Raw genomic sequence first — 26,412 nt, forward strand, 5'->3', positions numbered from 1 at the left:
CTCCGCATAGCAAATTTTTTTGTAAGGTCATGAACTTAGTCCCAATTTACCTGCAACACCCTGTATATGTATTTCATTTTGATTTTAACGTTCAGCACATATATTCCCCACGAACAGGGATTTGAGCACAAACATGATTTGGTCTGCTGGCAATCAGGTTATGCAGCACAGACGGCTTGCTTTTCGACCATTCCCTGTTGAGCTGTAACTGCAGGGCGCCGGGGCTGGCCGCCGGCTTCTGTTTGTTCAGGCCCTGCTGGACGATAGCTTAAAGTTCCTCGATCAGGATTTGGTCCGGATGGCAGCCGGCTAACACCTCCTTCCTTCAGAAGTCCGGCAGGTTCGATTCGCACCACCGCTGGGCCTTGGCAGAACGATGAGCCGTTTGAGTCCGTCCTGCACGAAAATGCATGTCGACCTGTCATCAAACGTACGTCGATTCAGAACAGAACTCGGAGCCGCTGGAGGCTCTTGTAGCTGTAAGTAATGGGCCTCAGAGAGCTCTTCTAATAGCGTCTCACGGTCTGTCTTGAGATGAGATAGTCCTTGCGCGTGAGCCGCTTGGCCAATTTTGTCAACAACTGGCTCCTCTTCCCGACCGCCTTTTTAAATGCGATTTCTGTCACGGTCGAAATGGTGGGCGAACGCCCGACCTGGGATGATCGGCGTCACTGCCAGTAGCCGTATGCTTATCCCACCATCGCCGGACTATGCAATTGCAGGCAGATGTCCCAACTGATCAGCAATGGCTTGCCGTGTCAGTTCGGCCTGAAGGATGCCGAATGTCTGGTTCAGCTCCCCGATGCAGAAATTTCTGACCTTCATTCTGCGACGCTGCCGTTCGGGTGGACAATCTGTGTGAAACTGGCCGTAGTTCGGTGACCCATTGCCCGAGATCCGTTCACGACTTCAGTTTTTAGGCCAATGACCGTGCAATGCAGGGGTGCAGCCTGTATGCGCAGTTTAAGCGTTTTCACCCGGTCAGACCTGATCTGACCTTGACATCATGCCAAAACCCCCGTTATGCCTTAGATTGGGAACCGGGTAACTGTTGTCATAGGTAGAGGAGTAAACTTTCGCCGGACCCTGTATTTGTAACGTGGGTCGGGTGAGGTCTATTCAGATACGTTGAGATCTTTATTATTAGGTCGTTCAATAAGTAATGATCAGTTGGGCATAGCTTCTGTGTTATTACATACTGACGATAACACATTCAAACTTTCACATTAAATACTGGCAAAATATGTAACCAAAGTTTCATTAATCTGCGTCACCTGTAACTATGTTAGGCTCAAAACATAGTCTCATTCGTTTCTTTATGGTGAATTTAGATAAATATAGTAGTCTGATGCTCATGAGTACGCTATATGAAATGTATATTTTAGAGAAGAGTTGTACAAGAGTTGTACAAGAGTTGTACTACAACTCTTCTCTAAAATATACATTTCATATAGCTTACTCATGAGCATCAGACTACTATATTTATCTAACTTCACCATAATCTTAATCATGCTCAGTTACAGCATTCAATTCCTTAAAATACATCATTCGTTTCTTCCTTAGAATACGACTTTCTGAGCCCTTGCAACATGCTGCAAAACTTTCAGCGGTGGTCCTACCATAAGAGCGTTACACCCTCAGGTCCAGCGTCGGCTGAACGACTCTCTACTGCTTCTCACCTAGCGACGCCTCTGTCAATCAGCATGGCCGGCCTTCCGACGGTGGCGCCGGCTGGCGGCTGCGCACGGAAAGCCCGGGGCAAAACAGCCAATCGTCGGCGCCGACGTAACCCTTTCTTTCCCCCTCCTCGCTACCCTCTATCCCCACCGACAGAGAAGTTTATGCCCCAGCTTTATCCCTTGCCGTTTACCGCTTGTCGCTATCTTGCTTCGTTCTCGAGATCTCAGGGGAGCGGTCATCCGCCCCCCCGTCGGTAACGAAGTTGGCGCAGACCCCCGTCTCGTTGCGCGGGAAATCACCCCGTCTCGCCGGTTCAGGGGGGTGGGGGTTGAAGCAACCCCCCAAGGTTTTTCGCAAATAACTCGCGTAAAAAGCGGTTGATCGCGACGAAATTTTCAATACCTTCGCATCGATCAATTTTTCACCTACCCTGAAAATTTCATGACCCTGCCCCAAATGACCTTTGACCTGTGACCTCTTTTCCGAGACCATGTTTGGCCGGAATCGCGATTCGGCGTATGTCGGCTCGCATTAGCCTCGCGTTTGCAAGCATTTCGTGGTTTCAAACGTTCAAACATGTGATTTGATGTTGCTCCCATGTATTAGGGTGGGTGTCAAGGTCACCTGAAGGTCAGGTCAGGTCATTGACCTTTGGTGACCTCGGTTCACTTTTTCGAGTTTTACGTGTTTCTAGGCTAGTTTTTTGGAGCTGATTTCGAATTTAGCAACCATTTTAACATTAACGAAATAGTTTTGGTGCCTTCGTAACATGTTACGAAGCTGTCAGAGGCGGTTCACACGTATTATGAATACCCGTCATGACCCCTACCGGTTGACCTGACCTGACCTGACCCGACCTGGTCTAAATGCTTAAAGACATCATCTCTGATCAAAACTAACACGATATTCGTGATCAGCACACCGAAAAAACCCATAGCAGCCACACTTTACGACTTTCTAACAGGTCCCGATTTTCCCGATTTTCGGGTCATTGACCTGACCTGGAAGGTCACCCGATGACCTAGGACCTTTAACTTGGATATCATCGGCTTCCTCTCGTGACGGGCAACACGCTCGTTTTTTTCCCGCGAAGCTCTAGCTCCATCAGGGGCCAAACGCGAGGGGGGGTGAGTTGTATCACCCTTGTGCCGTCGAAGGACTCAAAATGGCCTGTGCCAGCGAGGGTTAAGGTTCTAGGTCATTGGTTGACATTCCAGCTCAGGTCAATGACCCAAAAGTCGGGAAAGTAGGGACCTGTTAGAACGTCGTAAAGTGCGGCTTTTATGTTTTTTTTTTCGGGGTGCTGATCACGAATATCATGTCATTTTTTCACAAATGATGTCTTCATACATTTAGGGCAGGTTGGGTCAGGTCAGGTCAACCAATATGGGTCCTGTCGAGTATCCGTAGTACGTGCCAACCACCTCTCACAGCCTCGTAACATGCTACGAAGGCACCAAAACTACTTCGCAAATGTTCAAATGGTTGCCACACTCGAATTTAGCACAACAGATTAGCCTAGAAACATGTAAAACTCGAAAAAGTGAACCGAGGTCACCAAAGGCCAATGACCTGACCTGACCTTCAGGTGACCTTGACGTCCACCCTAATGCATGGGACCAGTATCATAACACATGTTTGAACGCTTGAACCACGAAAAAACTGCAAGCGCACCGCTAAAGCGAGCCGACATACGCCGAAACGCGATTCCGGCTAAACATGGTCTCTAGAAATACATCACAGGTCGAAGGTCATTTGGGCAAGGGTCATGAAATTTGCAGGATAGGTGTTGGAGGATCACTTCGAGGTAACTGGACGTTTTTTTCGCGATCGGCCGCTTTTGACGCGAGCTATTCGTGAAAAAACGAGGGGGTGGTCCGTTTGAACCTTCCACCCCCGTTCCCCTATATGGGCAAGGATTAACCCAGCAGGCGGTGGGCCTCCCGGCCACCTTCCGCGCGGTGGGGAGGGCATTTTTTGCCCCCCCCCCCCCCCCGTATCTCCGAAACTGCTGGCCGGATCCGGAAAATTCAAATGGCGTTCGATAGCCCTTTCAAATTTGTTTGAAGGAACCAAATTTCATTCACCTCGGGGTCACCGATGACGCGTCACAGGTCAGGTCAAAGATAAAATGTTACACCGTTCACGGGGCTTCCAGGGAAAGCGCTATAACACCGAGTAAAACGCATTTTTGTCGAAAATAAGCGATAAAGCGTCAGTTGTTCAGTACATATGTTGCTATTAGAGGTCACTGGTCATACCAGGTCAGGTCACAGGTTAGGTCACCAAAGGTCACCAAGGGTCACCACATGCGCCAGTTTTGCATTTCCAACCCAATGGTGTTGGTTATAAGACCATCAGGCACGGTTAAGGTCACTTTCTGGTGGAGGTCAGGTCAAGGTCAGGTCAAAAAGGGCAAATTTTAACCCGCGCACCGACGGGGGTCTGCGCCAACTTCGGACCGACGGGGGGGGCGGATGACCGCCCCCCCCCCCCCCTTAGATCTCGAGAACGAAGCAAGATAGCGACAAGCGGTAAACGGCATCGGATACGCACGGTCAAGATCTACAATTTTTACTAAGGTCATTTTCAGGTCAGGTCAAAGATGACGTCACAGGGGTCGAAAAAGTCAAAATGGCGGCGCTAGATATGGAGAGTTTTTCTCGAATAACTTTCGAATTAGTCAAGATAGGAACAAACTAAGGGCATCATCGTGATCCTCTCGTCAATCCGCATCGAATGATATATATGTTGACCTCGAAAGGTCAAGGTCAAAGGTTGACCTCAGGTCACGTGACCTCGAGGTCATCATGTATATCATTCGATGCGTCTTGACGAGCTGAACACAATGAAACCATCCACGCGTCTGTATCTTGTTCTTGTACGGAGTTATTGGCCAAAAACCTTTGGTGACCTTTGATGACGTCACATGACCTCACAGCTGCCCAACAGCAAAACAGACCTCAAGGTAGTGAAGGTTGATCGTATATGAAGTCATGTATGGTATATGGGGCCATTCCGACCCGTTTTAGTGGTAAAAACAGGGAGTTGATTTTCCCCCATTGACTTATAATGGGGAGGTCGCGAAATTTTTCCTGACCTTAGGTCACCGATATCAAAATTCCGAGATATACAAATTGTAGCTACTAATGACCTAATAATATCCTGCGACTTTCAAAGGCCTCCGACATCTACTGTAGCTCTGGCACGGTGACAAAGTTGCAAAGAAGTGACTTGAGGTTGGGTCATTCAAAGTGACCTAATGACCTGACCTTAAAAGGTAGTCCGAGGTTCAAACTTGCACACCATGTGTAAAATTGATTAAGGTATAGTCATACCAAATTTCGCGGCGCTACGCGCCGCGGTTTTCCCGCTATTCGCGAAAAACCTCAGGGGGGCGGATATCCGCCCCCCCCCCGTCGGTGCGCGGGTTAAGGCTGATATTTTTGCATAAAATGGGTATTGATTCGATGCAGCTCGTCACTGGGAGTCTAATGGTGGTCTTAGTTTTGCGCTACGAGGTCTAGAATAGCTAAAAAATTGAGTTTTTAAAAATTTGACGTCATCAATTTTGAACAGTTTTTTCGCTATAACTTGGCCAAAACTGAGGTATCGATCTCAAATTTGGTATATAGATAGGAGGTAGGGACTATCACATATATTCCGGTTTTTCGAATTTCAAAAAAAAGTTTTTGGATTTTTCGGCTATAATATTCGAAAAATCTTTTTTTTATTTTTGGGGGTCAAAATCCTAAAAATTAGAAAAATCGAAATAGCAGTTTTGTAGCCCTCTTGATTCCACACCTTTTATGTCTGAAACATATTTCTGTATCTCTAAAGCTGTAGGCCTGACAGCTCTTCCCGCGAAACCTTTTTGTGGGTCGAAAATGGCAGAAATGACGTCACTCTGACGTCATTAGCGGCCAACCTATCATAGCCTTTGGAGAAAAAAAATGGTCACCATGTGCGCTAGCTACTCCCGGGAGGGTACTGAAAGTTTGGTGACGATCGGCGCAGCGGTTCTCGAGATATATCAAAAAACTAAAGGGGGCAAAAAATGCCCCCCCCCCCCACCGCATGGAAGGTTAAGTTAGGCTGTTGAAACCACTCAAACTCAAAATCCAATTGACGCATTTCAGGCAATCGTATATGCATCGATAGACGAAGCAGGTACTTCATACATCGTAGCCTATTTGTATTGATGGTCTGCTCTATTGTGACACTAGTTTTTTTCAATTTTAGGCCTGGTAAATTGCAAAGCAGTTCGAGGGTGTCTAAGCAAAGAATTAAGAGAATTCATCTTAACCCTCGCCCATTTTTAGAGCTAGAAGCTGATGTTTGGTATAGCTGCTCCTTTAACCTTTTTCAGCGTCCACTCAAAATTTCCAGTTTCTGTGGTTTTTGTTTCGGAGGTATGACCTCGTTTTTCAGGTCATGTCATGACCCAAATGACCAACACTCAATATCTTGCGTTAACTAGTTATGGGCCTTGTGAACTTTTGACACATTTACACCTTTTTACGGCCAAATATAGAAATAGTGCACACAGTTCAGAAATAGTGCAACCATTTCGACAGTTCGGCATAGTGCACCGCTTCTTGGGCCGAGTGCATGAAATTCAGTAATAGTGCACACGGCTCCGAAACAGTGCAAGCAATTTAAAAGAGAATGCATTCATTTTCAGTAGTTGCGATTTCAGTTTCGCCAGAGTGCATTGCTTCGTCATATGCATTGGTATTCGGCGTACCGCAAAGCAATTTAGTTAACCTTCAAGCGAATTCGGTGCCCCATCTAGAAAATATTTTTGACAACGCTCTTGCTGTTCATCAAGTGTAGCGTGGTGCTGTTCAAACAAGCTGCTAATGAAATTTTACTAAATTATTGAAATTTTACTGCTAATGAAAATTAATGAGATTTTAATGAATGTAATGAAAAGGCCCAATTTAGGCGGCAGTGCACACATTTCAAAAATAGTGCAGGCGATTTCGACAGTACGGCATAGTGCATTGATATATTGAATCGCGGCACGATATTCGCCATATTGCAGCCATTTCGTCATAGTGCAGGTTTAAAGTGACCCAGGCTCAGGCATATTAGACATATCGCACATTATTCGTCAGATCGTTTCAATTTCGGGGTCCCGCATGTAATTTAGGCACTGTTCAGTAACACGGCATTGCATAAATAAGTAATAACAATTTTTATTTGACATTTCACGCTACCTGAGCCTCCAATGACACTCGTAGTCAGTCAGCAACGCAAAAAAGTCAAGTAGCCAGCTGCACTGCTCTGGATGCAAAAGGTAGAGGGTATTTAATGTTTCATCTGGGTGCCTTAGCTTCAATCATATAAGACATAGTGCACATAATTCGTCGGGTGCTTATATATTCGGCATGAGCAATATTTTTTCGGCTTTGTTCAATCAAATTCGCCATGATGCTGAAAGGCGATAACAAGAATCCATAGCATTTCTGATCTTTTTGAACCAGCAACGAAGTTATGCACCCGATTCAGAAGCCCTGAATGCCACGTGACCGCCACTCGACCGTGTCACCGAGTTCTTAGAGCGAGACTAATGATAAGTTAATTCCTGAGAGCTGAAACTGCATTTGAGCAGGTTTTTGACCAAGATTCACGCTACTCTTGACAGGCAGATAGGGGCTTTCAAAAATATTTTCCCAATCCAGCAGCGAATTCACTTGAACATCGCCTAAATCGCTTTGCTGGACGCCGACTATCAGGCCACATGACGAAACCGTGCACTATGACGAAATTGAACCTACGGCTCATTGAATTTGAACGCACCATCTTCTAAATTGATTGCTCTTCATTTGAAACGTGTGCACTATTACCGAATATCATGCACTTGGCCGAACTAGAGGTGCACTATGCCGAACTGTCGAAATCGGTTGCACTATTATACTGAACTGTGTGCACTATTTCTATATTTGGCCGTAAAAAGGTGTAGCGCATTTCACGTTCACGTGACATCCCACATTCTTCATTAGCTCCAGAGCTTTGCTGAGGGCTTAAGTTGCGTAGGAAGGTGAGATTTGTTTACATAATCGCTTATTTATACCGTGCTGGATTTATTTGAACGTTGCCGTAAGCACATGCCGTATGTCGAATTTGAATTAACCTGACGAATTATTATTTGCACTAAGTCCAATATGTCTGAACCTGAGCCACTTTTATCTGCACTATGACGGAGTGGGGTGCACAATGACGAATATCGTGCCGCGATTCAATATATGAAGGCACTATGCCGAACGGTCGAAATCACCTGCACTATTACTGAAATGTGTGCACTTCCGCCTAAATTGGGCGTAAAAAGGTGTATTTCGGTATGTTTTTTAGTATTACCTCCCATCTATCATGCAACATGTTATTCGACGATATGTATATGTCAGGGTCAGGGTCAAGGACTCAAGGTCAACCTAGGTCATCTAAAAACATTGTATTTAGGCCTACTAAATTTATTTTTCGTGAACTTTTTCGACTAAATTTTTGGTAAAAGCTTCTCAGATCATGATCTCATGTAAAAGGGACACACAAACAAATCGGTCCACACATCAGTATGCATACACACAGACACGCACATAACTACAAACACATATCGTTGACCATGACCTAGCTTGACCAAAAATGACCAGCCGGTAAAACACCTAGTCGAATAGTGTGACAAAGAGCTGTTCTAGTTGGCCTGGCACAACAAAGGGCAGCGCCATCAGTATATGATGGGCACTACACACGTGATATTCCAACGGTGACCCCAAACAGCAATTTTTTTTAGTTTGACCTGACCTGGAAGATCAATGATTGACCTCGTGAGGTAAAATTGGGTACCACTGAATTTGTCTCTTCCCAAAGAATATGTTGTATTTTTTGCCGTGAAGCTCTACCTCCAGTAGGATCGAAATGGCGTGGGGGGAGGGGTGGCACCCCCCATGTGCGTTCTAGGATGGGAAAATGGCCTGTGCGGGCGAGTGTTACGAGGACATTGTATACTCACCACGGTTTTCCCTGTTGGATGTTTGCCATCCTGTCGGACACATCGCCGAAAGGATGCTGTCCGGGGAAGATGATATAGTGGAAGACACATCCGAGCGAAAAGATGTCAGCTGTCTTCTCCTGAAATAAAATATGCAGGATAACAATTGAACACGGGAAAATGTAACGATGACTAATTATAAATGGGATATTCTATTGAGGAGAGAAATATACATGCTTCGGAAAAAATTAATTGTCTTAAATCGCGACCCATGGGGGGCAAGGGGCCCTCCTGTGGTTTTTCGCAGTAAAAACGTAAAAAAAAAATTGTAACGTAAAAAATTGTTTTTCATTGTAAACCGGTACAATTTGACCTTATTTTACCTTCCTGTGACGTCACAGGTCGAAGAAGAAAAATGGTCAGGTAGGTTTCTGTGGTTGCATATATATGACAAGTTTTCATAAAGACCCGAATATTCACAATTTAACATGTCTTTCCTTACGATTCACGAAAGTGTCTTCTGATTGGTCGAGGCTGACCTCTGTTGTGACGTCAAAGGTCATCATCCACTCAGGTGACTATCAACATGCCAGATCTATCATATACAACATATCCAGACTCAGTTTCGGAACTTAGGGGAGATCCGTGTAAGACGCCCAGGGTCGGTAAGAGGCCCCATCGCTTTTTTTACCAAACCAATAATGTTATTTATTTTTTAATGTTCTTGTAAAGCAGAAGCCCTCTTGAAACAACAACTCACGAAACCTGAGGTATCAGGTGCGTCGCAGCGACTTTTGGTAAGCCTGTTTCTGTTTTTGCCCCTTTACTTGCTAGATATATGCATCTTTATCACCCTTATATATCTGAAAAAACAATGACTATCAAATGCAATCTTATCTCATCGAAATTGTCACATGTTAGCTTCAGAATAGACCATGTTCTGGTGCGCTGCAAATGTCTCATAAACCATAAATATTGTGACGTTAAAACACTGCATTTTTTTAAGAGGCCCTCCCTTCGAGGATTATAAAACGCCCCCCCCCCCCGATAAAAAACGCCCCCGATGCTAAAACGCCTGCACCTGCGGCAGGCGTGGCATTCTTTTTTCAAGGAGTGTGTTTTTGTTTCTTTTTTTTCTGTTTCTTTTTCTAGAGGTAATAGATACCTACAATTTTCGTTGGTCATCAGCGTTTGGTTGTGCTAGTTTTCGCATTGTTCGAGCACTTTGGAAGTGTTATTGGTTTCGATAACACCGTATTTGCTTAGCTTTTCGAAATAAAAGGCCTTGCAGCTGTGTTCGCAAAACGTCTTTTACAAGTCGACTTGCCTTGTTAAACGCCCGAGGGGGGGGGGGGCGTCTTACCATACCCATAGTGTAAGAGGCCCTTTTGCAACTTTTTCCAAAATGTTAAAGTTTACGGTTTGTGTACCCCCTAGATTCATTTTGAATGCAAATATGTATGGGAAAATGATGCATGCTCACAGCGCATGCACACGTTAGCTCTTAAATATTATCAGTTGTCTAAAAATAGCAACTGAGCTTAAGGGGGGGCCTCCTGCACCACTCTCCCCTAAATTTTATTTTTATTACCGTCTACCGACTTCTCGTTATTGGAAAATGGACTGATTTGAACTTTTTTGACCTCCCTGTGACGTCACAGGTCAAATATTAAGGTCAACATATCCCATCTTGTGCATTTCGATAAGCTCTTTCGAACGCCGTTAGAATTTTTCCGATCCAGCTATTGGTTCCGGAGATACGCGACGGGGGACATTGCCCCCCCCCCCCCAAACAGGACGTGGAGCCAGCCAGTGCGCCTGAGTAGCTGCCACCATATTTCACTTAACTATGTACTATTGGTCTCAAGGTAAGGGTCCAGGCGACCTGTAGGTTTGATGCGGTGAATACCCCCACATTCGCCACACTCCACACTGGTCGGAAACGCCCTCACGAGAGGCCACGGGCGATTCCGGAGTTTCGGATTATTTTTTATATAGATCGATTTGAAATTGATCAAATTATTATAATTAGGCCAAAAAAACTAATCCGGGTGACCAAAAATAACTGTAATCAGCCCCCGAAGATGGGGTATCCCAGAACTCGGAAACTGACGCGGAGCAAGAGGTTTCTTGAGCCGGATATTCAGAGTCTTATTGCTGATAGACACCAAATTGAAATCTCACATATTATGCATCAAAATGTTTGTTATGAAGTTGCCGACTGGTCAGTGCAAATTTTTTGGTATACTTTTTCCCCAACTAAGATCTACTGTAGCTTTTTTATGAGGGCTCTCCTAGAGTGATTCTGGAATATAACTGCAAAGTTTAGGTAAGGAAACAACAGGTAGTCCCATCTAGTCCCACTCTGATTTTTTGTGAGATGAAGCAGGATTTAAATTTACACCAGGGCAACATAAAAGCTAACTGCGCATATTTGCGCAAAATTTGCAGGAGCCGCTATTCCTACCCAACTACCGCCCGCCCCGCCCCAGTTTCGGCTCGGCCGCCGCGCCCGGCTTACGCTGACCTGTGTGGCCTGCACGCATCCATGCGTAGTTGACTGGTCATTAAAAACAGACGCGCTTGAGTTTATGAATTTTGTGGAAAGCGCATACAATATGGTTTTATTATTGCATTTATGTATGTATTGACATCAAAAGCCTTCCACATATTGCGTGGCGATTACGGCTTGCATTTAGAGAGCCTTGCTATTAGTAACCATCACTCGGCTGAAGAAAGTGGAAATTGAGACCTTCGTGAATATAAGGCGCTGCGAATATAGGACACCTGTCACTGGCGTCAGGTTACCTTGGGCCGTCTTTTTACATTAGATCACAATTCCGGTATTTAGTTGAACGTTCATTGTGACATGTATGACTAGATAAGTGAAACTTTTTTAAATATAAATGTACTGTATTATAGAAAGCCTTCGCAAACGCGTTTCGAATATATCATCTTCAGTGCTAGCTTCCCATAACACAAAAAGAAAATGGTACAAAAGTTCACAACACATCGGTATTTAGCCCTGGCCGGACCGATTGGTTTTCTATATTGACCGGGGAGGGTTGATACAACTCCCTCGCCGTTTCGCCTCTAATTGAGCTAGAGCCTCGCGGGAAAAAAACGAGCTTGTGTGCCGTTATAAGACGCAGCAAGTACTACCCGATTTAAGGTCTTAGGTCAGCCAGTGACCTCTTAGGTCAGGTAAGTGCCACAAGGCACGGGCTCGGTTTTTGGTTAATTACTTTGCCAAAAATGGTCGCACTGCCGCGATTTTGGCATCATCGTGTTTGTCTAGCTCAGGAGCGTCGAATGCTATACTTGGTATTCGGGTGAAGTCAACTTAACCCGCGCGGGGCTGGGGTCTCCAGCCGAACGCGCGGGGCTGGGGGGGGGGGTATATTTTACCCCCCCTGTTATCTCCAAAACTAATGGTCCGATTTGGAAAATTCAAACGCCAATCGAAAGCTCTCATCACGAACTACAAAAAAACATGTACTTAATTTAAAGTTTGAGGTCAAGGTCAAGGTCAGGTCAAGGGTACAAATTGCAAGTTTCTACATTATCGGCCTTGCACCGTAGTTGCCGAAGAATGGAGTCATGGACTGAGACTGATCGCCCAAAACGTGTTCTTAGGCTACCAAGACAATATTCGTTGCATACAATATCATTCAGAGGTCAAGGTCAAGGTCAGGTCAGGTCAGGTCAGGTCACTAAAAAACAAAATATAGAAAAGGGCATGTGCGACACATGTTTTATGGGTCATTTTACTCATAGAATTCAATAGGCACACTCAATAAGTGATATGGACCACCTCTGGATGAATTTCAGGTCGAGGTCAGGTCAAGGTCGGTCAGGTCAAGTGAGGTCAAATTTTGAAGTTGGTTGTTAAGGCCTAAAAAGGTGTCTATCTGATGCAGTTTTTCACGGCGAATCGAATGGTGCTATTTTTGTTTCCGTACGAGGTCTAGAACTTCCAAAAAAGTCATTTTTCAAAAAATTTGTGTGTCGTGACGTCATAAAATTTTGAATAACTCCCACGTTTTTGAACCGATTCTTCTAAAATTTGGTATGTAGGTGCACATAGACCACTTCTCTGACATATATTCCGGTTTTTTCGATAGACTCAAAATTTTGGATTTTATAATTATTTTCCCAAAAAAATCAGTTTTTTGAAAAAATTTAGGCCAAAATCCAAAATTTTCAAAAAACCGAGATAGCCATTTGATAGACAAAGTAAAATTACGTATAACCTTTTTTGTTACGTCTTGATTCCTTTAAAAATGAAGATGTTAGCGGCGTTTGAACTTTTGCCGTTTTTGAGGCGAAAATGGCGAACATGACGTCACTAAAACGTCAATTTCTCAAAAATTTTCCGACGGATTTCGCTCAAATTTTCAGGGAACGTGTCAAATTGATGTAAGAAAAGGTACTGAAAGTTTGGCGGCGCTGCGCGCCGCCGTTTTTGAGATATCGCAAAAATTCGCGAGGGGGGGTAAAATTTACCCCCCCCAGCCCCGCGCGGGTTAAGGCGTTAAAGGGACCCTCCCACCTTCAAAAAAGTTTATGAATTGGCATGAAAGTGATGTCGCTCGGTTCAGAAAGAGCGAAAACGATTATCTACCAAATTTCACCGAAAAATATTCACCGGTTTTCAAGATATTAGACTTTTACTTTTGTTTACTTTTTCGGTATCTCCGCTGTTTCTAGCGACTTTATTTTAGAAGTGCGGCGTTTGCGGCAGTTGTTGCGCGCAAATAGCATATACCACCGCGTGCTACAAAACGTTTTAGTCAAACATTTAAAAATCGTTAGATATTTGCGCTGACGTCACACATTCAGAGGGGTATTCCTAAGCATTAGCCCCTCTGAATCAAAATGCTGCAATTTTGAAATTCAATATTTCCGATTTAAGGCATTTCTCGATGTTGTGAGTGCCGAAACCGGTAATTGTGAGCCAGGGACCCCATTTTGGCTATCTCAACTCAAATCTAATGTTAAGGTGGGAGGGTCCCTTTAACCTCGGGTCAAGGTCAGGTCGGAGCCCCTCAGGTCACGAAAATGGTTGAAGGAGGACATATCGCATATCACTCGATTCGGCAGGTCTTCCCGAGTCCAATGATGGCTTTCCCGACTCTCTAGCTCCATCTGATCAGGAGTTATTGACGAAAAACTTATATGGCCTTAGTGACGTCATAAATGACGTCACGCAAAGTCAACAATGCTAAAGTGAAGCACCTGACCTTGCAAGGAGTGCATGAAACCATTCCCGGTGCCCGAATAGCAGCTTCCAATTTCCCTTGTTCACTTAAAGTGGTGCTAGATCCTGTATTATACTCAATTATGACGTCATAACTTAACAGATTCACGTCATATATTTAGTGCTTGACATCCAAATGATAGCTTACATATGACAGAGAAGGTATGCAAAGTTTTATGAAGTTTGCTTCACTAGTTGTGGAATAACAAGCAAAAAACTTTTGCGGAAAGGCCGCTGGCCTCTCGCTGGAGCGTTTCCGACCAGTGTGCACTCGCTCGGTGCTACGGAGCTCCGATCTCGCGACCGGTCTCCTGTACTTGTAGACTGTGCCGCATGACATAGCAGTCGAGCGGGCCAGCGGAGCTTAGGCGGAAACTAGCGCCGCGTTTGACAGAGAAGGACGCTCACCATTCCGACGGGAGGGCCGCTCGCCATTTTAACTCCATGTAGCGTCTCGCTGACAATGAAAGACACTACAGGACGACAATATAGGGTTCGACAAAAGTTATGTCCACTACCTATGACAACACTTTCCTGTTCCTAATCGCGTCCACATCTGAGGGATAACGATTCAGGCTGCACTCCTGCATTGCACAGTCCTTGGCCGCAGAACATGAGGTGACGAACGGATTTCGGGTCACGGACACGGATCACCGAGCTACGGCCAGTTTCACAGAGATTGTCCACCTGAACGACTGCGTCGCTACGTGAATGTCTGAAATTTCTATCAAGGGAGCTGAACCAGACAGTCGACATGCTCCAGGCCGAGATGACACAGCGTGTCATTGCTGATTGGTTGGGACATCCGCCTGTCGTTTTTGTTTTTGTTTGTTTTTTTTTTGTTTTGTTTTTTTTTTTTGTTTTTGACAGCGCCCTGACCACACCCCTCCCATCTATCGCTGACACCCTGCTCGGTAACTCGTCTCGAGACGCGACTGAGCCAGGCCCTTCGACCGGTTACCGCCGCCGGCATAATTCCGCCCATGGGTGTAGGAGCGCCAAAAATATTGGTGAAGGATGCCGCCTGAACCTTATGAAAAGGGACAGGACCGTGCCAACCAACACGCACAGTGCAAGCGGGGGGGGGGGGCGAATTTCGCCAACCCCTTGTTTTTCGCAGATATCTTACGCCCTTATCATCCCATTAACGTCAAATTTTCAATGCCTGCCTAAAACTGAATTGTGCATCTTGCCATGACAGCAAGATGTAAATCAGGGCCTCGGCTAAGGAATTTTGACTACTGGGGCAAATGGTCAAAGTGTGTTAACCCGCACCCTGCTGGGAGGGGGAGGTTTTTGAACACCCACCCCCCCCCCCTGCGGTTTTTCGCGGATATCTGAAAAACGGCGGCACCTTATCATCTATCAATTTTATACATTTTGTGAAAATTTCAGACCAGGGTCCTTCAAGGTCAGGTCACCAGGTCGCTACAACTGACCTCACCTCATAAACACATAAAATGTTTCAATGTATGCCATAGCTACACCAAGTGACGGATCGCTTTGAAGCTTTCAGCAATTCATAAGTGCAACAGTATGTACAAAATTCGGAATTTTCATATCGGTGACCTAAGGTCGGGTCAATATTGCGACCTCTCTAGGTATTATAAGTCAATGGGAGAAAATTCAAAACCGTCTTTTTCGGACGAAAGTCATTCTAAACACTCTCAAACACTAAATTACAAGTAACTTTGACACATTGAACATGAAAACGGCACCCGTGACCCCTGTTTATGCCCCTAAGGTCATCTCAGGTCACGAATGGTATCTAACAGTTTTTTTGCGACTAACTTTTGAAAGAGGCATGCTAGAGCGATGAAAACGCCTTATATATGCTCAGCTCGACGATACAGATCCACTAATATGCAACATGACAATGTCCGGTCAGGTCATGACCTTGACCTGAGGTCAAATTTTAAGTTGACCTTTTAAGGTCAAGTTATAGTTCATTCGATGCGTCTTGACGAGAGGAACTCGATGCCGGTAAAAGTAAGCTCGTACAAGGCTTGGGTCAAAAGTTATTGCAGAAAAACTGTTTCCGAAAAAATCGGCTATTTTTGCAGTTTTTGCCCCCTGCAGGCAAAACCGTTGACGTTAGGTCAAATCTGAGAGAATTACTCAGAAAGGGCGTTAATAGGGCTATCGAATGCGCTTTTCCGTGGCGCTGTAGCTCTATTGGTTCCCGAGCTATGCGTTGGCTTCTTGGAAATTGTCGACATTCGACCTGGAAATCGGCGAAATTTTGCCTTCAATGACCTGACCTGACCTTTGACCTGACCAAAAAAGTGACCGAAGTGATTTCGTCATTATTTTTGGCGTTCTTTCGAACGCCGCCTTCTGCGTATCGCTATGTGGCCCAGGAGCCGAGTTAGAAGGGGGGGGGTGTTCAAACACACCCCCCCCCCCCCCCAGCAGGGCGTGGAAATCCAAGACCCCTAGCCGGGCGCGGGTTAAAAAAAACAGACATTTGATCAACCGTCGAATCCAGTAGTTCTATGCATAGGTAGGTGAAGACCCTCCCTTGCATTGTCCAAGATTGGTGAAGGATCCTTCACCAATCTGAAACTTTGGTGAAAGGTATCCTTCACCAAAGAGATACGTTGCTACACCTATGAATTTCCGCCTGATTCCGACTGCACCGCTGGACACCACACTGCGGCGAGCGACCCCGCTGTCAGACTCGGGCCGAACGCACCCCCTCCCCTACCCCCACTCCAGCTGTGGCGAGGGTGAGGGTATTCACCGCATCAAACCTACAGGCCGCCTGGACCCTTATCTTGAGACCAATAGTACTATCGTGATATGTAAGACGCAAATAAAGACGCAACACGTATTGTTCACTTTTTTGGTCAGGTCAAAGGTCAGGTTACCAGAGGTCATTGAAGGAAAAATTTTGCCGATTTTCTGGTCGAATGTGGAAAATTTCCAAGAAGCTAACGCATAACTCGGGAACAGGTGTGTCGCTTACCGAAAATGATTGGTGGGGCCAAGGTGGGACCCAAAGGCTGCGACCGGCCATATGTGACGGGGCTTACAAGGTAGGGTACCCCCAAATCTGCCTTTCTCTTCGGATTTCGGCCACTTATTTTTCCGCCCTGGTCAGTAACCTTCCAGGCGGTGGGGGGGCATTTTTTGCCCCCCCCCCCTTAGTTTTTTTTTCAATATATCTCGAGAACCGCTGCACCGATCGTCACCAAACTTTCAGTACCCTCCCGGGAGCAGCTAGCGCACATGGTGACCAAAAAGTTTTCCAAAGGCTATGATAGGTTGGCCGCTAATGACGTCAGAGTGACGTCATTTTTGCCATTTTCGACCCAAAAAAAGGTTTCGCGGGAAGAGCTGTCAGGCCTACAGCTTTAGAGATACAGAAAAATATTCCAGACATAAAAGGTTTGGAATCAAAAGGGCTACAAAACTCCAATTTCGGTTTTTCGATTTTTTTGGATTTTGACCCCCAAAAATCAAAAAATATATTTTTTGAATAAAATAGCCAAAAAATCCAAAAAGTTTTTTGAATTTCGAAAAAAACGGAATATGTGTGATAGTTCCTACCGCCTCCCATCTACATACACAATTTGAAATCGACACCTCTTTTTTGGCCAAGTTATAGCGAAAAAAACTTCAAAATTGATGACGTCAAATTTTCAAACTCAATTTTTTAGCTATTCTAGACCTCGTAGCGCAAAACTAAGACCACCATTAGACTCCCAGTGACGAGCTGCATCGAATCAATACCCATTTTATGCGAAAATATCAGCCTTAAAATTTGACCTTTTTGACCTGACCTTGACCTGACCTCCACCAGAGAGTTACCTAAACAGTGCCTGATGGTCTTATAACCAACACCATTGGGTTGGAAATGAAAAACTGGCCATAAAACATACATCGCATAACCTTAGTAAAGTTGGACCCTTGGTGACCTGACCTGTGACCTGACCTGGTATGACCAGTGACCTCTCATAGCAACATATGTACTAGACAGCTGACGCCTTATCGCTGATTTTCGACAAAATGCGTTTTACTCGGTGTTATAGCGCTTTCCCTAGAAGCCCCGTGAACGGTGAAACATTTTATCTTTGAGCTGACCTGTGACGTCATCGGTGACCCCGAGGTCAATGAAATTTAGTTTCCTTCGACAAATTTGACTGGGCTATCGAACGCCGTTTGAATTTTCCGGATCCGTCCAGTAGTTTCGGAGATACGGGGGGCAAAAAATGCCCCCCCCCCCCCACCGCGCGGAAGGTGGCTGGTAGGCCCACCGCCTGCCGGGTTAACAAAACCAAAATCTGTAGGCAATAGTGACGGAGAAACACACGCCATTCTGAAAGAGGCCCACGCCGACTTAACCCGCGCCGTGCTGGGGGGGGGGGGGTGTTTGTACGCCTTCCAATCAGCTTTTTCGCAAATATCTCAAAGACGGCGGGAAATGTGAAAATTTCAGACCCGGGTCATTCAAGGTCAGGTCACTTGGTCATGTCAAGTGACCTTACCTCAGAAAAAAAAACTTCAAAAGCTCGCTATAGCTACACCGACTGAACGATCACTTTAAACTTTCAGCGATTGATACGGGTAACAGTATGCATAAAATTTTCATCTAGGATTGTTGATATTTGTGGCCTAAGGTCAGGTTGCAACAAAGTGCTGAAGATAGTGAGGTGGAAAATCAAAATGAAATTTCGGCGGCTAGCGACGTTCGTGACGGACGGGTGAGGAAACTCAAAGTGTTGAAAGTGATGCAGAAGGAGGACCGTGGAGGATAGCCGGTAAGTCAAAAAGTGAAAAATACCGCTGCAAAGGGGGTATTAGGAAATGTGGGGGCACACTGACCGACAAAAACGACTGCATAATGTGTGACATGTGCAAGTCATGGTATCATCTGAAATGCCAAGGACTCTCAGTAGAGTCGTCTAGGGCCCATACAAAGTTTGAGTTCATGTGGTTTTGCCAGGAATGCAAGCTGAAGTTCGAGGAGATTGTCCATCTAGGAAAAAGCATTGTCGCCAGGATTGATGAGGCAGAAAAAAAAACATTTTGGCGTCATTAAAGGAAAAATCGAAAGAAGATATAGGGAAGAATATAGAGGGCAAGCTCGCAAAGATGGAAAAAGTGGTAGAAGAGCAGATGAAGGAGCAACAAACAAATGCTAAAGCTTCTCAGCTCAGAGAGAAGTGGTCCAAGCTATGCCAAAATACACAGAAAAACTAAAGAACAGTGCTAACCAGCTCAAAAGGATGGTTAAGACAAAGGAGGAAAAGGAACTAAGAGAAAAGAACATTCTAGTTCATAACATACCTGAATGTCAGTCGACAAAGCCAGAAGAACGAAGAAGTTATGACCATGCAAGTTTCCATAATGTGGTTGCAGCCCTCCTTGACGAAAGAGAGGCCTCAAGCATTGAAGTGATGGGAGTCACAAGGCTTGGGAAGAAGTTTGAAGGGACAGAGAAACCTCGACTGATTCTTGTTAAATTGAAGGAAAAAGAAAATGTGGAAAGATTGATCAAACGAAGAACCATGCTGCCGGATGCTGGTTTTACAAACATCTATCTCACGAAAGACCTTTCATCTGAAGAAAGACTGGAGCAAAAGAAACTGAGAGAAGAGCTCAACAGAAAAGGAAAGAAAACACACAAGATCTTTCGAGGGAAGGTCATCCCCAGAGACTTGCACATCCAAGACTGAAAGAAGCAAAATTGCATTAACCCTATTAGTGGCAGGCTCCTGGCTACCCCTATTAGTGGCAGGGGGGGGGCTGTTTACGACCCTCCTTGATATCTTGAGATCTAACGGGCCGATTTTCAAAATTCAAACGGCATTCGATTTCGCTCAACGTTATCTAGATTTCTAAAAGATAAAAATTCAAAAATGTCAATAGCGGGGGGGGGGTAGAGGGGGGGTAAAAACGGGCAAATTGCAGATACATTTTAGACTGTTTATCACGGCCAGGTTTCTGAACCAATCTTAACGCAACTTTTGCCGATCGATAGAGAATGAACCAGGAATTCACATGGATCCTAAAAATATGCATTTTCAAAAATCATAGGCGGATACAGATCATTGAGATTGGGGGTAGACAAAAAGTATAGTAAATAAGGTTTTTGTTGGTACTGTTTCTAAAAAGGGTGGTAATGGTCTTGTTATGTTACAATTTTCTTATGAGAGAACGACTAAAATTGTATTGGTCATGCATAGGCGGTGTCAGGGCACCTATGTTGGGAGGAAAAACATAACCCCCCTTTTTGGACGCCTGGATCCGCCTATTATAGCAAAAACGTGTCAAAAGAGGATGCACAATAACTGTATATGTTATCACATGATACCTTTCATTCACTGTTCGTAAAACTGGTGCAGCATCGTGATCTTCGCCCAAATGACTCGCTTCACGAATAGGACCCCCCCCCCCCCAATTCCCAGTGCTCTGGAGCCGCCCCTGGTAAAGTTATGAACTTGAAATTTTCAGGGAATGTGCCCAATTTAGTTTTAGGAAAAGTCAGAAAATTTCAGCATCGTAGCTTCAGCGGTTTCGGAGATATTCCCGAAAAACCTGAGGGGTGGATAAAAACAACCCCCCTGCCATTAATAGGGTTTAAGGAGCAAGGTAAGACTGAGTCTAGATCAAAGCAAGAGTCATGCAAGGCCGTCATGGATGACAGATAGAAACAAAACGTTTGTAACTCAATCAAAGAAGAAAGTCAATTGTGGTAACCCGCGCGGGGCTGGGGGGTAAATTTTTACCCCCCCCCCTCTCGCGAATTTTTGCAATATTTCAAAAACGGCAGCGCGCAGCGCCGCCAAACTTTCCGTACCTTTTTTACATCACGTTGACACGTTCCGTGAAAATTTGAGCGAAATCCGTCGGAAAAGTTTTGAGAAATTGACGTTTTAGTGACGTCATGTTCGCCATTTTCGCCTCAAAAACGGCAAAATTTCAAACGCCGCTAACATCTTCATTTTTAAAGGAATCAAGACGTAACAAAAAAGGTTATACGTAATTCTACTTTGTCTATCAAATGGCTATCTCGGTTTTTGGAAAATTTTGGAATTTGGCCCAATTTTTTCAAAAATTTGACTTTTTGGGGAAAATAATTAGGGTAAAGGCGGGTAAGAGGACGCAGGCGACAAGAGTACGCAGCAGCTGTTTCGGTTGCTTAGCAAAGCCTCATCAGCGTCATCTCGAGTCCTAAGGAAGCTGTCTCTCACGCGGCTTCGATAGTGGAAGGTGGGCGCGCTACGGGTTCACTTGTCTTTTTTAGAGGCTTAGACGTGTTTTTCACATCGCTTTTAGACTTTTTGGGGTGCAGGAAAAGGTGTGACCTTCCTCAGGGAGCGGCAATAGAATTTTCATTTTTTTCCTAACAAGATACCACGGGGAATCTGGTGCGTGTGCCAAGTCCCAATTGTTTACGCGACGACTGTGGCGCCAGCTCTCAGCCCGCTTTGTGTCTACCGTATGTGTCGGCCATGAGTACGCACTGCCGTGGCGGACAAGAGTACGCAGTTTTCCGAGTGCGTGGTTGTGTTGCATTAATCAACTTAGTGCATCAGGCGCGCAACCCCTCAGCAGATTCACGGGATTGGCCAAAAAGGTGGATGACACTCGGGGGGGACGCCGAGCAGTTGGGGAAACCACGAAGAGCATCACTGTTTCTGGTAGACCAGGGGGCATTTGCACGACCACAGCGGGGCGCCTCGACTCTGTTAAGAGTGACCGTTTTAGTGGCTGCGGCAATAAAGATAACAATAGTTTAATTACTTGCATGAATGCATTGATTCCAGCGAGTAGGAATGCATACACGTAGTGCGTACTCCACCCGCACGAAGTGCGTACTCTTGTACTGCCTATCGGGCAAGAGTACGCAAATGCAGGGTGTTAGAAAATTGCTTACGGTCACGCTTTAACTTGGACGTAGGCCGCTGTGGTTATGACAGTTTGTGGACAAATGATCAGGCTTTATCGGAATATACTGATCGTAGCCGTAAACCAAAACCGAACGGCCTGAGACGACAAAATGCATTAGGTGCGTACTCTTGTACGGTCCTCCCCTATAAAATCCAAAATTTTGAGTGTATCGAAAAAAAAACGGAATATATGTCAGAGAAGTGGTCTATGTGCACCTACATACCAATTTTTAGAAGAATCGGTTCAAAAATGTGGGAGTTATTAAAAACTTTATGACGTAACGACACACAAAAATTTTGATAAATGATTTTTTTGGAAGTTCTAGACTTCGTACGAAAAAATAGCACCATTCGATTCGCCGTGAAAAACTGCATCAGATAGACACCTTTTTAGGCCTTAACAACCAACTTCAAAATTTGACCTCACTTGACCTGACCTTGACCTGACCTCGACCTGAAATTCATCCAGAGGTGGTCCATATCGCTTATTGAGTGTGCCTATTGAATTCTATGAGTAAAATGACCCATAAAACATGTGTCGCACATGCCCTTTTTTCTATATTTTGTTTTTGGTGACCTGACCTGATCTGACCTTGACCTTGACCTCTGAATGATATTGTATGCAACGAATATTGTCTTGGTAGCCTAAGAACACGTTTTTGGCATTCAGTCTCAGTCCATGACTCCATTCTTCGGCAACTACGGTGCAAGGCCGATACTGTAGGAACTTGCAATTTGTACCCTTGACCTGACCTTGACCTTGACCTCAACCTTTAAATTAAGTACATGTTTTTAGTTGTTCGTGATGAGATCTTTCGATTGGCGTTTGAATTTTCCAAATCGGACCATTAGTTTTGGAGATAACAGGGGGGGGGTAAATTTACCCCCCCCCCCCAGCCCCACGCGTTCGGCTTGAGATCCCAGCCCCGCGCGGGTTAAGTTCTGGTATACGAATGCCAATAATCTTAGAAACAAAATGGATGAATTCCAATGGAGGATCTCTGCTCAAAAGCCAGCTGTGATTGCAATAACCGAAGTTTGGATGAAGGAGAGCTTTTTTTTACCCCGTTTACATGAGTCAGCGAAAATGACGTTTAGAACGGATATTTCCGTTTAGCGAAAAGTGCGCAAGTTTCGACTCATGTAAACTGGTTTGGGCGCGCAAAAATGACGACTACGCGGAACGGAAATATCCGATGAATTAATGGGAAATATCCGTTTAGGACGTCAGGCCTAAACGGATTTTTTGCGCATCTAGCAGAAAATGACATGAAAATGCATGTTTTATAGATGAAATTTTTTAGTTTACACATCAAAATACATATTTATCTTGAAAGGTAGGTCTAGTGACAATGAAATCCACTTTTTGCCCCTGATTTCGCGCCATTCTAGCAGATTCATAAAGTACCTACATAAGTGTTGAGAGGAACGTCCTATGCTTCAAAAGGGAAGCATTCTAGTTTAGGGGTAATTCCTTATTTCTTAGATTCAACAATCAGGGTTCAATTCCAGGGCAACCAAAATAGCCTTCCCAGCCAGTCGCTCCCTATAGCCACTTGGAACAGCATGCTAGTGCCATTTAGTGCTTGGTACACTGGATATGATGCTTGATTTATTTTGCTTTAGTACATGCTCCCAAAAGTGTTCTCTACCTAGGTACTTCAAGCTTCCTAGCAGTGATTCAGATAACTTATGCTTCAGCGAACAGCCACCAGACGGCAGGGCACGCAGGCTGGTTGGGACAGTAACTTGGCTGCATGCCAAAATATACACAAGACACACAGCCAAATGTACTCAGTGACACTGCCATCTGCCCCCCCCCCCCCCCCCACCAATATTTAAATGTTCACCTTATTGTTCCAAAGAAGTAGATTCTTCAGTGGTGGGAAGGTCTCTGAAAGTTTGGTTAATCTCGGATGGTGGAAGCAGGCAACTGGCAAGTTTTGTGGAATTTGTAGAACCATACCTAACCTTACCTACCAACCTAACTTTCAACCTACCATCCTACAAACACACCTACATGCCTACAACCTATTATACCAAACTACTTCCTACCAATCTACAAGGTCAACCAACCTACCAAACCACAATTAGGTAGGTACCACTCGGACTTCATCTTCACATCTTACCTGGTGTGATTGAGAGTGGATTATTCTATGCATTTTGAAAATTGCACTGATAGTGTCTTAAAGTTTGGTGGTGAGTAGATGTAATTTCTGTTATGACTAAAACACATGGAAATGATGGATACTGTGTTGCAACTTGCACCCGACAGTCAAGCAATGCACCCACAGGTCACATCTACTACACAATTCACCTAGTACTGATTTAACCCCTGTCTTTGAAGAACTGAGCAGCTAAAAGCAAAAAATGAAAATAAAATGCTGGAATATTCAAGTGCTTCAAATGTGTCAACCAAAAATGTATACACAATCCCGCACCACCCACTTTCATACCAATGTTTTCTGAAGTGTGGCACCATCCTGCACATCCTTTCATGCATTTTCATTTTGTCAACTTACTGGAGGTCCATCATGATGAGCTATGACTATTATGAGCTGTCTAAGCCTTTTTCTGAAACCAAAAAGACTTTCAATATAGATGTGCTCTTCAATGTTGTCCAAGACCTCAATTGTTTACTTGCTTTCTGACAGTTAATCACACTTCTTTTACAGCACACAAGTAAAATAATGGCTTGTGCCATGATTATTTCCAATTCTACACACAAAACTTTTAAGAATCAAGTAAATTTAGCCTAAAACAAGCACAAATAATGCTTGATAGGAGCTGCGCCATACATGTAAAAATGCGCAAAATATCCGTATTTTTCGGGCTGCCGGCGTAAAGGGAATTATCCGTTCCGGAACGGATTTTTCCGATAAGGCTCATGTAAACGGGGCCACCGAAACGCATTTTTCCGTTCCCTGGCTAATCGGATATTTCCGTTTAGGCTGAATGACTCATGTAAACGGGGTAAGGGTTTCACCCAGCAATAAGGTTTGACAGAGAGAATGACAAAAAATGAGGAGGAGTGCTTCTGTTTGCACGTGACCAAATTGAGGTAATTGATTGTAATAATTTGGTTAACGACCAGAGGCCTGTTTCACTAACAAATAAAACTTGTATTTACAAAGAAAAAGCTTGAGTTTACAAGAAATAATTACCAACATTTGAGATTTGGATTTCACGAAACCTTTGAACATGAATTTTGAGTTTAAAATTTGCAAACTTTTTTACAAGAAAAAGTTTGCTAGAAAACATGGGAATCGCAAACTTTCTGTTTCACGAAGACCAGAAACTTGAAAGAAAACATCGTACTTACAAACCTGAAATTCCAGTGGTCCTGACGTTCGGAATTTTGATACTTTTTGTGCAATGATGCAAAACAGTCATATATTTAGAACAACTATGCTTTGTTGAGTCGTTTCATGCTCAATTTTTACTTAGCACACACCCTAAGAAGCAAAATAATCGGTATTAAAATATCGTCAAGTTTTGTCATTCGCGCGCCATAATTGCATTCAACAGTCTTCTGCTGTCAAATGTTTTGCGTGTTATTTTCTTACAATAATAGGACAATGTTAATTATCATTTATATCTTTTTCCAACAGCATCATTAAATATAATTTAATCAGGCAGCTTTTGACATGAATACCAGACAATATTTGATACAAAGAAGCAATATCTTTAACATGCTATAGTTCTTGATTAAAAACATTTTTACTGATTTTTACTGTTTACAAGTTTATTTGCAAACATTTTCTTATCGGAGGTGCCACTGGCGATGAAGCTTAGTGAAATCGGTTTTTACGTAGTTGGTAAAAATACTTATGAATTGTAAACTACAAACGCTTGTAAATACAAGTTTTTAGTGAAACAGGCCTCAGTTCAAGGAGGCTGTTTGGTGCTACATAAAACCAAATAAAACTGATAAACTCCTCGTAGGTGTATGCTATCGAAGCCCAAATACTGGCGACCAGGGTAACAAAGGGCTCTAAGAATGGATTTTACAAACAAAACAAGAATGCTCATTTGAGACCATTGTCTTAGGATACTTCAATTTCCCACAGATCAACTGGGAGGATGGGCTAGTTGATGGACCATCAAATTTTCCTCAGGCGCAGTTCTATGAAACTACACAGGATTTATGCTGGAAACAAAATGTTCATGTTACAACACGATACAGAGAAGGCAATGAGCCATCCAGGTTTGATTTGGTCTTCACCAGTTATAATGCAGCCGTGGACGATATGGAGGTCCTTGATCCACTTGGCAAAAGTGATCACATTGTAGGTACTAATGTGGAAGTACTATTTAAGGAGTCATGCATCAGACAGGAGAAGTATTAATAAACTTGACAGGAAGAACTTCAAAAGGGGGAAATATCAAGGTATGAAGGCTAATTTGGAAGAAGTCAACTGGATGACAATCGAAGATGGTGACATTGAGGATGGATGGATGTTCTTCAAGAACACTGTAAATTATCTCATAAACCGATTTGTACCTACATGGAAAGCACCAAAGTCAGGAAGGCAAAATAGGCCATGGTTGAATCATGGTCTGACAAAAGAAGTTACCAAGAA

At 44.2% G+C, this 26,412-nt stretch overlaps 1 protein-coding gene across 1 annotated transcript in view; it reads right to left on the reverse strand.

Annotated features, from left to right (window-relative positions):
* The window catches only part of LOC122383180 (serine/threonine-protein kinase/endoribonuclease IRE1-like), an 83,708-nt gene that overhangs the window by 20,790 nt on the left and 36,506 nt on the right, over positions 1-26,412 (reverse strand). Inside the window, exon 7 of the mRNA XM_043369342.1 lies at positions 8,693-8,811. Within this exon, the coding sequence (XP_043225277.1) occupies positions 8,693-8,811 (119 nt within the window). The remainder of the gene's footprint in view (positions 1-8,692; positions 8,812-26,412) is intronic.

The sequence above is a fragment of the Amphibalanus amphitrite genome, unplaced genomic scaffold (genome assembly GCF_019059575.1).
Source record: "Amphibalanus amphitrite isolate SeventyFive unplaced genomic scaffold, NRLGWU_Aamphi_draft 000157F_arrow, whole genome shotgun sequence".
Classification (NCBI taxonomy): domain Eukaryota; kingdom Metazoa; phylum Arthropoda; class Thecostraca; order Balanomorpha; family Balanidae; genus Amphibalanus; species Amphibalanus amphitrite.